The sequence below is a fragment of the Sebastes umbrosus genome, chromosome 5 (genome assembly GCF_015220745.1).
Source record: "Sebastes umbrosus isolate fSebUmb1 chromosome 5, fSebUmb1.pri, whole genome shotgun sequence".
In the NCBI taxonomy this organism is placed as follows: Eukaryota; Metazoa; Chordata; class Actinopteri; order Perciformes; family Sebastidae; genus Sebastes; species Sebastes umbrosus.
The window spans coordinates 12,168,161-12,183,441 of NC_051273.1; the positions used below are offsets into that span (position 1 = coordinate 12,168,161).

A 15,281-nucleotide genomic window follows, 5' to 3' on the forward strand; every position below is an offset into this window, starting at 1 on the left:
CTTTGGTTAACAGAGAATGTCTTAAATCTCTCTCAGAGACCTTTATTTTAAAGGGGACATATAATGCTTATTTTCAGGTTCACAATTGTATTTGGGGTTTCTACTAGAACATATTTACTTGCTGTAATGTTCAAAAAACAGATTGTTTTTCTTATACTGTCTCTCTGAATATACCTGCATTCACCCTCTGTCTGAAACGCTCCAGAGCCTAGTTTTCTTTGATTGGCTTGTGAGAAAAATATGGTACACCTTAGGTAGCAAAAATCTGAATGGCTTGTTTAATCACATTTTCTGATATAGGCAGCCCACAAAAAAACTGACTGGGATGTCTTATTTCACAGTTTGTGGGTTGGTAGGCACTCCAGATACACAAATGTATGCACAAGCACTATATGATATGTCCCCTTTTAACATGTTCTCATACAACAGTTTGCATGACAAAAAAGGTATTCCTCTTTTTTTCATTCATTTTCCTGCAAATGTCGAGCAAAAAGGTCAATTTCCACTGATTACATACAGTCTTTTCAAAATAAACTTCTGTCTTCACATGAAACATTTTCCTTAGGTTTAGGCAACAAAACTATAGTTAGGCTTGGGAAAAGATAAACTTGGTTATGTTTAGGCAACACACTTTTTAGTTGGGTTAAGGAAAATATTGTGGTTTGGCTTAAAATAATTCCGGAAGTGGCGTTACTTACTGTAAGTACATAAGTTACGTGACAAATACATCAACGTTGGTCTTCTGGTTCAACCTGATCTCACAGCAAGGCGTATACATACCACAACAATACACGGACATTCCGCATGTCATGAATACTCATTTTAGCATTTTCGAGTGTCATTTGTGCGTCTTGCAAAGGTCCACAGTTACGTTTAGGTAAGAAAACCAGTAAAAAAAAGTCATGGTTGGGCTTAAAATAAATAATTAAACTAAGTAAAACATGTACGGAAACAACTACAGAAAACACGTCACAAACGTCAACAAAAACACATGACAATTATCACATGACAAATGTCACTAATGTAACTTACAAAACAAAACACGGTTCTCAAACTAGGGGTCTCCTTGTTAAAAGTCTGGCATTTGTTGGACACAACCACCTCTCCACCCGCCCATCATAAGAGGTGTTTCTTGCTTTTTATATTACGGCATTAATTCTTACCATAGCATTTATTCGTGGATGTGTTTACATTGCAGTCAGTACATGATACATGGCGTACAAAAGACGCGGAAATCAAGAAAGGTGTTCTTATTGCACGCCAAACGCCTTTTGCATTATTGTGGCATTTATAAGCTTTTTCGTGCGAACGGGCTGCCTGGTTTCACATTGTACACGAACGCTGATCTCTTGGGTGAAAGTCCGGTATTTCTTAACCCACTTGTCCACCCCGACCTCCTGCCTTTGCGGCGTTTGCCGCTCTTTATATTTCTTGGTTCATGATTACGTGAATAACAACCAAATAGATTTCGTGGGATATACAGAAATTGCAGTGCATTACTTTTCGTAGGTATAGCTACGAAAGGTGTATGAGAATAGCCTGCCCCTTTAAAATGATTTGAGTGTATAAAACTGCTGTGTTCTAGTTAAAAACTAAATGGCATGAGGAGAAAACAGCAGGGTAACACAGCACTCGTTGCTCTGCCATTGAACTGCTGCACCTTTTGGTCAAGTAATGACCAGACATTAAACCTTTACAGATGACAGGAGTCATCACAGCCGACTTGTTAAGCATTTTTTGCAGCTGAAGTATATGATATTCAGCGGTGCTTACTGAATATAGCCTGCCATTATGACGGGCAGTGGGCGTAAAAATGGTGTAGAGTTTGATCCACTGTTGGCTTTGCCTCACTCAAATGGCCATTTGTTTGACACCCTCCTTTCTCTATCGAACTGGCAGGACATAAAAAACGACTTCCAAAGGGATATTCCATCCCCGCAGAAATAAACACGACCTTGTAGGTGTCGTCTAAATGATAAATAGCAATACCTGTGCTTTCTCTCTACTCAAAGAAATGTTGTACTTTGTTTCCTGCGCAAATTTGTTGGGGCATTTTGTTGAACATGTGAAAGAAAAAATTGTCCATCATATGACAAGGCTGAGGTGATTGTGCATGCGGGGACACATGCTGACTGTTTATTTCGCCCAGAGAGCCATTTCTAAACCTTGAGGGCCCCATAACGGATGTTTTCAAAAGCAGGAAAAGATGACAGCTCATACCATTTCTTTTTAAATTTGACTTAAAATTATGATTACCTTGGTGCTCTGAGAGTCTGGCAATGTTTTCGTAATCAGGAAGGAAATTATGTAAACATTAGAAAACAAAGCAGTCAATTATGGTATAAATCGACATGGTTCATCAATAATTGTTAAGGGCCGTTTTGATACCATGTGGTGCCTTTCACCGATGTTATTCGTTGCATTTTTCCTGTTTCCAGGGAACGGAAGTCCTCACTACATTCGTGTGTGGGAAAATCTATTCCCCCATCATTTGCACTCTGCTCACAATTCCATTGAGAGGACCTCACAGGAACAAACAGAGCTTTCATTTCATACAGAGGTTTCCAAACAGCCCCGGGTTATTGGTGGCACACGTTGTGCAAAATCATATTTGAGTGGATCCACTGCAGCCTGGGCGCTTGCCTCCCGCTCGGAGTGAAAATTCCTTCTTGTTGTATCACCCAACATTTGATTTGTTGTTACTAGATTATGTGAGGGCTTCCTGCCTCGAGGAGGAAGCATTTTCTAACATCGTTTGATGAAAAGCAATGTTTGCATGAGGTTGGAAATGTGACATAATGCCCTTGTAAGTGAAAATGCCATGTATCGGATATCTTCCAGGCAGCTGATAACAAAAGGCTTAGTGGATGGCTTTGTTTGGGCGATAATGTGATTATAAGGCTGGCGCAGACCTGTCGGAAAACAATGAATGCTTACAGACAGGACTTGTCATAGCAAGTTTGTAGAAAAAAAACACCGATGTGAGTCAAAAGTGGTATTTGAGAATGCAGAGGAGGAAGAGAGTGGGTTGTTTGAGGAAGGAGAGACAAAAGCAAAAAAAAACAAAGGAGTGTGAGAGGAAGGAAAAGAGAGCGAGTGAGCAACAGGGAACAGAGAGTGTTCTACTGCATCAGCTTTTTGGACAGCTGCCTGTAGGATGATAGGATTAAAGAGTCTTTTAATATGACCTCTGTGCTCTATTTTGCTATTAACACACCGCACACTCCCCTCTGAGAGAGGTCACTCCATACACAACACGCATCATGTAAAGCAAGGCAGTGTTTCACCTATAACATCCAGTCAAAGTGGAAGAGGAGGGTAGTTTTACAGATTACAAAATATGCACTTATAGCTGTTTTGAGGCCAATTTTACTGCAGCGTAGACACGTCGTCATACATTATCAAACAGCAATGTATTCCCAACCCTGATGCTTTAAGATAACAAGCCACTAGCCTAGTGTCAGATTTTGTCAAACCACACACAAAGGGCGACTCTGCTCGCTGTGTGGCCCCCTTGCTGCTGAAGGAATAAAAAGATAAAAAAGATGGAAGAAGATGAGAGTAAAGCCGGAAATACAGCTCTTGTCTCCGTGCTTCTATTCAACACTGTTGAAATGAGATCAGTAACTGCTAAAGGACTCATTTAACTTTAAGAAGTTAAAGTCTGGCTAAAGCAAAAAAAATAAATGTGTTCTGAGTTTGTCACACCTTGTCAATAAAATTAGGTTCCGAATCGTGAAAAATAAGCCAACTTGTTTTCAATTCCAGGGCGTTAAAGGCGTTTGGTACTGCCACACAAGTCACCCTTTAGTGCCGGTATTGAATGCACCGGGCATTTCCATTAACTACGATGTAAACCCATTTGCTGAAACACTGCGCTCCGAGTGCGCCGGGAGTGTGTTGACGTAGTAGAAAGAGCAAAAGAGACACAAACCGGGCGGGAGGGGAATGTGGATGGGTCCAACACAGGGCTTTCACCCAGGAGACTGCTGTTCGTGTCCCGTGCGTCCCGTTTCAATCAGCCGTTCGTTCGTGTCCCGTGTTCAGTGACATTTTCCCAGTAATTCAGTGTCATTTTCACTGTATAAGTTTAGTAGTTTTAAGCCCAATCATGTAGTTTTTTCCTAAACCTACCTATAGTGGTTTTGTTGTCTAATCCTAAAGTGATGCCAAGGCTAACTATAGTGGTGCCGAAAATAAAGTGACGCCAAAGTGGGCGTGACAAAGCGTTGGTAGGTGACGAATTGGGATGAGAACATGTTGAATAAGCAGTATTTTCTGCTCTGAAATGCTGGGGACGTGTCCATTGAAGGTGCTGGCGCAGGTGAGGGTTGATTGCATACATACAATTACAGTATACAACACTTCTTGTTGGTCATCTTACTGCTGCGCGGTACTTAATGTTAATGTGTTACTCTATGGGTAGAGCATGCACATCAGAGACTTCCGCCAACAAAGCCAGCTGAATTCCGGTTTAGCCCTATGCTAACTTGAATAGAGATAAAATAATTAAATTGTGAGGCTCTTTTAAACTTTCCAATTATCAAATTATCAAATTCTGATGGTGAAACGACCTATTTTGCAGGGATCGTGATGCTCAAAACAATTTATCCACCATTTTACAGCTGCAACAATAGCAACAGTAGGCTACAGCAGAGCATATGATGTAAGCACAACTTAAGTAACGTGGTTGTGATTGGCCAGTGAGCCTAGTCCTTCACTTTAAACTAAAACTTTAGGGCTTTTTTGACGGCCCACTGGAAGTGCTTCATCAAGCCAGGATTTCAGGCCGCCCAAAAAATCCAAAATTGACAAAAACAGTTAAACGGTTGTAATCTACAATTCACTAATGTAATTTCCAGTCTGTTTAGCAATTATTTTCTAACATTTATAGTGTGTTTAGAAATAAATCTATGATTTAACTCTATCCGGACTTTAAGAAAAAATTGGGGAGATTTTTTTCCGCTTCAGTGATGGGATCCTTGCCTCTATTTTACTGTTAGTAGCAGTGACATGAGATAAAGTGTAAGAACTGCACACTTGAAACTGGAGACTTTGATCTGAGTCAGACTTGAGGCAGGGACACACATTGTGATTATTGTGCAGATAGTCTGACTCACTAGATGTAGACTGTGGGCATAAGCCTGCCATTGGCCGCATATTTTACACTGCGCTATCTATTTTGCAAGGGCACCTTCGCTGGGCTTAGCGCCAACCAAGACAATTGTGATTGGGTTTAAAGAAATACAAATAGAATATGAATGATAATGTGTGCCAGATCTTTCTTCAGCGCTGATACAGCGCTGTGGAGATCAGGTCAGGTCAGGCTGTGCAAGACTGTTGTGTCGATGATGATTTGGCAGCATGACCATATTGGAGCTATCAACAGTCTGGACCCGTTGGTGTTGACAGTTGGGATGTAAAATGATATGGTGTTTGATTTTTATTTTTTATTATAATCATTGGCCTTCTGGTCAAGTCTCTGCCCATTCTTCCCAATAACATTATCTAAAAACGTGCGATTTTTACAACTGGAATCAGGACCAAGGGAAGGGTATAACAAATCAGGCCAAGCAAATGGTGAAGTACTGGGGTGCAATAAGTGATAATTATTATGTGAGTTAATTCATGCTGCACTGAAAAGACACATACACAAAGACTTTTTGAAGCACGTCCATTTCTGTTTTGGTACAGGAACAAGGGAGGTTTTGTGAGATGTGGGGGTATCACAGCACCCTACTGTAACTCCAATCATTGAATACCTGTTGTCCTGTGTGTTGTCCTCCTTTCTGCCTGTCAAGAAATAAAAGCAATCTGTGTATGTTGGTGGAAAAAAAGTTCTTATGTGTGAGGAATGGGCGCCGGAAGAGGGGACCATTGGCCCCCCACTTTACGGCCCTGTCCCACTTTTGACAATACGTGCGTAAACGTGAGATTCATACCCAAAAAAAAAAATAAAAAAAACATTTTGCAACCGACCGAGCAGAGTTTGCTGTGGATCTTTATCCAATCATAATCAACCATTGTGTAGCCTCATTGAAATTAAATCAAAGTGACCTGACATCCAGCCCGCTACAGTTTCATAATGAAACTTTATAAACTCATTTCAGCGCTGCTGGTATGAGGTGTGTGGTCTTTGTTGGATTCTGTAAATTTAAGGTCTCTGCAGACTGAAGTTACACCAAATGAGAATTTGAAGCCTGATTTGGACTTCACTGTTCTGACACGTTACACCCATTAGACTTAACTTGATAGCCAAAATATCTCAATCTCAATATCACAATTCAGCCAGACTCAAGTCTCCAGTTTTCACCATGTAAAAGCACTAAAGAGCTTTGTGCATATTGCTATGTCAGACCTGAAAACCTTGGATCGTGACTTGCGATTCGCTAAGGGGAACTCCCCCCGGTCTGTTTACAGGTCTTCTGCGGAGATCTGCTGCATATGTGAGGGAGCTGCAATCTCATCACTTGAGGCAGTTTATAATTTTTAGAAGTCTGTAGCCCGCTCCTCATGTCTGCTCGAGGCTAGAGGTTTGAGGCTACATGAGCTGCTACTAACACACCTGAATCTCCAACTAAAATGTTGCGGTCAAGTTACATTGTGGGTAATGTAAGTGCCAGGTTTTGAGAAGAAAGAGTGGAATAAAAAAATACGATATGGTTCTTCTGCATGAATTTCTAATTAGCTTTTTTTAGTCTGACAATGTTAAAACTAAACTAAGACTAAACTAGACAAAATAAAACAGCTCTGGTGAATATGCAAATTTTCACAAAACAAAACAACTCAGTCGAAACCGAGTATGGCTGGATCGTATATGGCCAATCTATGGTTTGTGTTGAGTTGTGGCTAAATTGTTATACAAATAGTCAGTGGTCATGTCTATCATGTTAAATCCAGCCTTACATGTCCACCAGGTCCGGCGAGGACACTAGTGGACGTGCTGTTCCACTCAACTGGCCGTTCAAATGGTGACGTACCCTATCGTTGAATGCACGTGATTGGTCCCTGGTATTGCTGTTTCAAACAAGAAACAACATGGCGGCCTGCTCGTAAACTTTCTGTTATTCAGTCTAAACAATCCACCAAAGTCAACTTCTGAAAATATTTTAAGCGAGAAATAGGCGATGCCACTGCTGAATCTTATTTTATTTTAGTACTAGATCGCCTAGTTTGACAACTTGGTCTAAGTTTGGTTAGCCCGACGCGTCGCGCTGGACAGGCTCATTTGCATAAAGGACTGTTCCCCGCCTTTTCATTTTGAAAGAGCAACGGCCAACGAGGAAACTCCAACTCTCAGCAGACCAATCGTGTAACTTCATCACTCAGTCACTCCGTCAGTGACAGACTTTTGCGTTTGTAGGGTTGGCCCTCTGCGGTCCAGCCAAAAACAGTAAACAGTAAAAACTACACATATTGGCACTGAAATCCAATTATAATAGCACACTAAAACATAAACACATACAAATGCGCACACACTCTCCCACACACACACACACACTCGGGTCAGGCAGGCCGAGTCTGGGGAGCGATGACAGCGATGTCGGACTGAAATCAATTTCCAAATTGCTGGCTCATCTAGTCTTATTAAATCCACTAAATCAAAATCATCCAGAGAAAGACACAGTGATGAAGGTTAATTATTGAAAGTTTAAGCATGCAGGGGGGAACGGAACGTATGATAGTATTTAATATTCCATTTTAAATCCATTTCTGCTCTTTCTATCCACCTCCACCTGCTGTGCGCTCCTCACCGTGCTGTCTGCTGCGTCGTCTGAGAGTAATGATTTTTTGAAACCCACGCACATGTGCACACGCCCACGCACACGGTCATATGGCTGAGTTAACTTGACAGATTGTCATCAGAATACTGTAATGGGACTCAAACCCCCCCCCCTACACCTCAACACACACACACACACACACACACACACACAGCAAAGCAGTGTGTCACTGTGGGGGCGATGATTGACGGGTCTCGAGATGGTGATGGAGACTAATGCGAGCCCTGGACAACACTCTGAACAGCATGTAGTCTTATAAAACACAGCAGCCGTGTTGTTTTGTAGCAACAAAAGTGTGTGTGCGTGTTAATTTCTTCCTCGATTTGCATGCGAGCACAACTCTTAATATTTGCTGTGTTGCAGTAAAGTGAGTGCTGAAGTATGATGAGTACATTTTTGAAAACAGTGGGGCAGCGATTACACACTCTATTCACACTTAGAATCATAACTTCTACCAGTTTAGGAACAGTTGTTGGGCTATACTTTTATATGAGAATATCTATGTGAATCACATAGCGAGGCTGCAACGGAAATGTCTTTCATCCCTATTCAAGTCTGCAAAACTCTTTCCTTTTAACCCAAGTCCGTGTCCCGCATAGGAAAGTCCCAACTCACAGGAAGCGATGACTCATATCTAAAGTGAAATACTTTGTTCTAAAAAAACGAGCTAAATTGTTCTCTTTTATAGTACATCACAGCGCATTTAACTTTAAAGTGCTGTGATTTTCTTTTATTTGATGACTTGCAGTATTTCCCATCCAGCCCCTGAGAAAACCAATTTTAGTTTTAAAGATTCTGTTCTATCTGTTGCCTCCCTACGGCTCTCAAGATGGCGACAGCTGAGCCTGCAGCTAGCGGTGCCTACATGAAAACTCATTGATTTCTTGCGTTGTTACTGGTGTTATTCTGTTCTACATCGTGTTCTACAGTACAGTACTTCCACTGTTTAGATTCATAATTCATGGGTATTATGAATTTCAGCAACCTCATAGTCCGCCCAAAATGTGTACATGTCCCGCCCTGATCCTTATTAAAGCACTCTAGTGGAAATTATATTGCCCGCAATGAAATGCACTGCAGTTAAATCAGGTGGAGTTGAATTAAATGATATAGAGACGAGGAAGGAAGGGTGTGAACTTCCATCTGCCTCGGTTGAATTAACTTGCAAATGTACATCTGTTGTAATAACTTAGTTTAGGAGCAGATTAAAGTTGAGGACAAAGTCATTCTAAGGGCGTATCTGAACACTACTGTAGTGTGGCAGTAGTGTTCACAGATGAAGGTGCTTCTTATTAGCAGTACTTTTCCTTGTTAACTTTTTTTATGTAACATCAAAATGATGCGAGGGAGAATTTCAACACAAATGCATTTCTGATATTACTCACAGCTGAAAACCTATTCATGGTTATTTAGTAGGCAGACTGCATTGTTTGGCCTTTGTTGCCTTGCAGAAAAGGGTTCTCACAGTCGATATTTGTAAGATATCTGGCACATGCCTAGACATATTCATCATGATGTCTTTAATGCAGGCACATTGCTGTCTGCTGTCTGAGCAATCATTTCCTGCTGCCTTCCAAACCCCCCGGGAGTCATCTGATCAGGTGGTCAACTGAGATATGTCAACTGGCACCAGAGAAAAAAATATGAATTGTCATGACATGGAGTCTGATTTCTTGCATTGCTATATATTGCTTGCATCAATAGTTCTACTATTTCCACACATTCACTTTTGCCATAATTAGTTATTACCCGTGAATGTGGTTAGATTGTGAGTGACATTGTGTGCACAATCGGTGACATCCTGCCTAAGTTGAGCACTTAAGGGCACAGTTTATGCATCCGTAAAATTTGCATCTTCACATCACGGGGGTTCAATTTTGGTGAAATTTGACAGGCGAAGTCGCAGCCTCAACCAATAGCAAAGAAGTGTATGTGGTTGACGTCACATTCAGCTTGAATATTGCCTCACTCACCTGCATTTGCTCATGTGACAAGTCCACATAATGAAGTGTGTTTCATCAAGACACTAAACCTCAATTTGCTCTCGATTAGTAGACCAGTGTTTGCATGGCATGGTCATATCAAAGTACAGCAATGTCATATTTTACATGGTCACAACCAAAAAACTAAAAAGATGACATATCTCAGAAACTGTGAATCGTTACTTCAGTGTGCCCACAACTGCATTTTTTGTTTAATTTGTGGAAGCGTCGTCTTGTTTTGCCTAAAGCACGATTATGAAGACATTTTCAAAATCGGTCAAAGCTTTTGGCTGAAAAGTATTTTTTTCTTTTCATACTTTATCTAGTATTTGGGCACATGGGACTACTGTTTTTGCGATAGACTCAATTATATTTTAGGAACAAAACAAAGAGAGGAAAATGTCTGTATCTCAGAAAAGCACAATCAAGATTTTGGTATCTATGAATTCATAACAAGTTGAATGTCAAAGATATGCTCACATATGCAGCGTAAAATAAATATTTCATATGGAAAACATTTAATAAACAACAATTTTCTTAATTTTTCAGAAATCCTGACTATGACTATTAATAAATGTGTAATTTTTTTTAATTAATAATTTCAAAGTTGTACTTTTAGAAAGTTACCCAGAGTATGTCCGTACTAAATGTCAAGACTTTAGACCAATCAGATCAAATGTTGTGGCATGTGTCCTTATCATACTAAATATGGTCTTCAGGCACAAATGGGTTAAGTTGTGCCAAGGTTATTTTTTCAGTGTTAGGTGAAAAAAAATATGAAGAAAAGAGAGAAAAGCAGCAAATCCTCTCATTTAAGAAGCTAAAGCAAGGGAAGGTTTGCCATTTTCCTTGATAAATGACTCAAATGATCAATTCATTATCAACACCATTGCGAATTAACTGATCGTGTCACACGTCTGTGTAATGAAACCTCGTCATAATGCATCTTTCTGACACATGGAGTTATTAAAGTTGTTGTTGTAAAGTTAAATAAATATTCTGAAAGGTTTCTGTTTTTCTGTGTCTGCCTTTTTACGCTGGATGTGGGTGTTTGTATGAATCCTTATCGGTGTGTTTGTGTTTTTCGGTAGGTGCTCGGGGGGCGTTGAGGTGATGCAGGTCCCCCGGTCATCCCAGTGGAGGAGCCAGCTAATGACGAGTGGCTTTGGCTGCTGAACGTCTCCCTCCCCTCCCCACCATCACCACCTTCATCCCTCCCTCGCTCCCTCCATCTCTGATGGCTCTATGGGGCGTCGTCAGCCTCAGCCTTCACTGCTGGGTGTGTTTACGGTCCGCGGTAACGGCAGCGGCAACGGCCAGCCTCCCCAATGACAAGCCCGGGGGACCCCTGGACTGGCTCCTGTCTGATAAAGGGCCTTTCCACCACTCCCCAGAGTACATCGACTTTGTGGAGAAGAACCGGCAAGGCTTCTCCACCAGATACAAGATATACAGGTGAGTCATGGCAGCAGGATGAGGAGGCGCTTTACACTGTGTTTACTCCCTGCTATAAAACTACTATGCATGACAAATCTCCTAGCAGCCGCATATCAAACAGTCTCCACGGTTGTCCTTTAAAAAGATTGACCGTGTGTAAATAAAGGCCACATAGCCGACATAATACGATTATGTTGACGTGTTTATTTAGATTAGTGTAACTCACAAAGTCACAGTATTCTGTCCTGAGTCGCAGCCTGTACTCAAAAGCACTTACAGTAGAGCTGTAGAGTGACATTCAGCTCGTTTAACATGAACAAACAGTTTGTTGTTGATTTTAAGCATTAAACTTCAGTGGTGATGTGAAGATGCCAGCAGCCACTGCTGGAGTCGGATTCGTCACTCTAGGTGTGCTATCATGCTACTCAAGCGTGTTTAGAAGAAGGCAGTAAAACTAGCTGACTACATACTGGGTTTTGCCAGCACGCTGACATCGCAATCACAAAATGATCAGATGTACCAGTAGTTTTTTTGTTTTCACCGGCGTAGGTTTGTCTGTTAGCAGGATTACTCCAAAAGTTTGCGATGTATTTGAATGGAATGTTTTGGAGGGGTGGGGTGTAGCACAATGAACAATCCATTCGATTTTGGTGGCGATCCGGATCATGATCCGGATTCAGGATTTTTCAGGCTGAGCATTAAGACCACAAGGTATAAGACATGCGCAGCGTAAGTGATGACGCGTTAATGACAAATGACCCAGATACGCGTGTGGATGTGTGGCGAGACATCGGGGTGCGGGAGCTGCTGGCCATCCGCGGTGACAAAGAAGAAAGCGGTAGATGACGGGATGAGAGTAGTGTAACGTTATACAGACATAACAAGGCTGCTGAGTGAGAGAGGCATCCACCGATACGGTACACGGAAACACACTGTGTTAATAATAAGCCGACCACCTCACAGTACCGCCAGCTGTGATCTGTTTTTAAAGTCACACACCTTGGCGGAGGTCTGAGCTCTCCGAGTGCCATTCTAGTTAAATTATATATCTGCAGGTTAAACAGCAAATAAATGAGCGATGTCTTTGAGCATTTTTTTACTCTAAGCTCATTTGCTTTCTTGCCAAGAGTGAGATGAGAAGATCAATACCGATCTTGTGTCCATACGGCAAATGTGAAGCGACTGCCGCCAGCCACTTAGCCTAGCATAAAGACTGGAAACCGGAAAACTAGCCTGACCTTTCTCGATCCAAAGCAAATGAAACTGATGCACCGATACCGATATCGGGCCGATACTGACTCAAATAGCTGGATCAGGTATGGGTGAGAATAGGGCCGATCTATTTAATTAAATTCTATTTTTATATTATCTACATTTTATATATGGAATTTTAACTCCTGCGTTAAAAAAGGTTTACACTCGTCAAGTTGCTAGTCCACAATTTATTATTAAAATAATGAATTAAAAACAATTAATTATCTGTGTATTTATTGGTCACATATTGTTTTACAAAAGTTAGGAAAACAATATTTAAGTCAAGCCTGATGTTGCCTTACACATAAAATAATGATCCCAGTCACTTCCACACAGCGAGGCATTCAGCTTATTAATTAAACACTGGTGGCGATACAAACGATTCAACATCGTTCTTGGATGTTGGAAGGGAGAGCTGCATGTTTTCATTAATTTGAATTAATACTGAATATTTCCTGCAAGGACCACAAACCTATTAACAGTCAGCTGTTGCATATTTTCAGATGTGAAGTAAAAGAAAATATAGATTTATAATTAATGTGAACCAGGAATTTCAGCGACGTCATTACCACCCAAAATACTGTATGTCCTTACCTGACCCTTATTAAAGCACTCTAGTGGAAAAGATATTGCTTGCAATGAAATACACGGCAATTAAATCAAGTGAAGTTGAATTAAATAGTAGAGACAAGGAAGGAAGGGTGTGAACTTCCGTCTGCCTTGGTTGAATTAACTTGCAAATGTACATCTGTTGTAATCGGTCATTCCAAGGGCATTTTATCCTAACAATATGTTTGATAAGGTTATCTGAACATTACTATAGTGTAACAGTAGTGTTCACAGCTGCAGAGGCTTTTTTTATTAGCGGTACATTTTGCTTTTTCTTGTTAACTTTTTATTTATTTATTTTCATTGTAACTTCAGAGAGATGTAAGGGAGAAATTCAATACAACTGCATTTCTGATTGTGGTGCATACAGTGGACAGTATGCTTTATGAAAACCCCATTTATGATTATTTAGTATAGCAGACTGCATTGTTTGGCCAGTGTTGTCATGCAGAAAACGGTTCTCACAGCCGATGTTCTCAAGATATCTGGCACATGCCTCGACAGAATCACCATGATGTATTTAATACTGACACGTTGCTATCTGCCGGCTGTACATCACATCCCGCTGCCTTCCAAACCCCCAGGGAGTCACCTGATCAGGTGGTCAACTGAAATATGCTGATTAGCACCGGGAAAAAAATGAAGATTTGTCACGACAGCGACACAGTCTGAGGTATCGGCATGCGATCGAATTAGCGGAGATTGTGTCATGAATCATATCCGTCGTCATTTAGGAGGATGTTGTCCGGGCTTCTGGAAATAGACGAACAGGGTTCCTGACATCTATGGATCAGTGCAAGGATGCTTTATGGCTCCGGTGATCGGTTGCCGCGTTAGAGCGTTTTAATATTTCCTTCTCTGGCAAAAGGCAGCAATCCGTCGGAGCCGAGCTGCATGGGCGGCAAGATTAATAGTCTTATCATGTGGCCAAGTGATTAGTGAGCTCTTAGTACTTATTACTCTGCATTATCGCAGAATCCCTTGAGAGGCTTCTGTCAGCTGCAAGGTTGTGTTTGAGGCTCTCTAGATTACCACAATGCGGCATTGATTAATAGTGATGATATTAAAAGGAAAAACTAACCTAAAAAGTAAATAGCCAGTAAATCTTTCTAAATTGAATTCACTTGGATTCGGTCCCATTCGATTTCAGAAAGAAATCTGACGGAGACAGGAGGGATGCAGCTGTGGGTAAGCTTCTGCTTTTCTGTTTCGGCAAATAATAGCTGCGTTTCACTGCCTGTGTTGGTGGGGTGAAATGTGGTGACGGTTTTGGGAGCTCACACCTGGAGCTGCACTCATAAAAAATTCAGTAGGGCTGTTTTATTAAGGAAAGTGGGCCCACTGCAATGTTCTCCCAAGGGGGCCCAACTTCACAGCTATGCTCCTGCTGTGTAACAGAGGTACTTAATTTTCCAAATCAAGCTCTAACCCTCGTGTACAAACAAAGAGGAAGCGATTCTCTGTGGCAGCGATTCCCAACCTTTCAGTCTTGTAAAAGGCAAAGAAATGACTACTCACCACTCAGACTGTTTCATTTGAATAACAGCAGAACAATACTTTCTACTTATTACAAATTTAGATGAGACACATCTGATTAAAGAATAACTAAACATGACTAAGAAAATAACCAAGCACTCAATGCTGACCTTCAATGCTTGACAGTTTTCAATACTTGATGTTGCACACACACACACACACACATCAAATATCAATGTCTACTTAAAAATAAAATAATTGATAACAGAACAAATGTAAATTCGTTAAATTAATCAACTGAGGCACAGAGATGATCAGATGTAATGATATTTCTCAAAAACAAAAGTTTACAAAGTGCTGTACAGAAAGTGGACACATAGATGGGATGAAATAAGCAAAGTGATGCAATTAAACACAATGACGATGACAAGTAATAAAATAGAAAAACAAGTAATTGGATTTACATTGTTGTTAATTGAACGCCCCGTGAGTTTCATACTGGTGCTAAAGGGTGCCTTTTGATATGGTGACGGTCGTGACAAAGCCTCGGTATTTGACGCCCTGGGAAAGAGAAAGGGCTGGAACTAGATACACGTTGAACTACATTCAGACAATCATTCCCGTTAAAATCTTTACAGCATAGACTGCCTTTACACCTTGCACTGAAATGCGTTTCTTGATTGTATCGAGATATGATTTAACCTGATTACATTTACACCTGGTATTAATATGTGTCTCC

General features: G+C 40.9%; 1 protein-coding gene across 1 annotated transcript in view; it reads left to right on the forward strand.

Moving 5' to 3' along the window:
• LOC119488851 (BMP/retinoic acid-inducible neural-specific protein 3-like) overlaps window positions 1–15,281 on the forward strand; it is a 61,096-nt gene that overhangs the window by 8,455 nt on the left and 37,360 nt on the right. Inside the window, exon 2 of the mRNA XM_037770806.1 lies at window positions 10,858–11,221. Coding sequence (XP_037626734.1) covers window positions 11,004–11,221 — 218 coding nt within the window. The 5' untranslated portion in view covers window positions 10,858–11,003. The remainder of the gene's footprint in view (window positions 1–10,857; window positions 11,222–15,281) is intronic.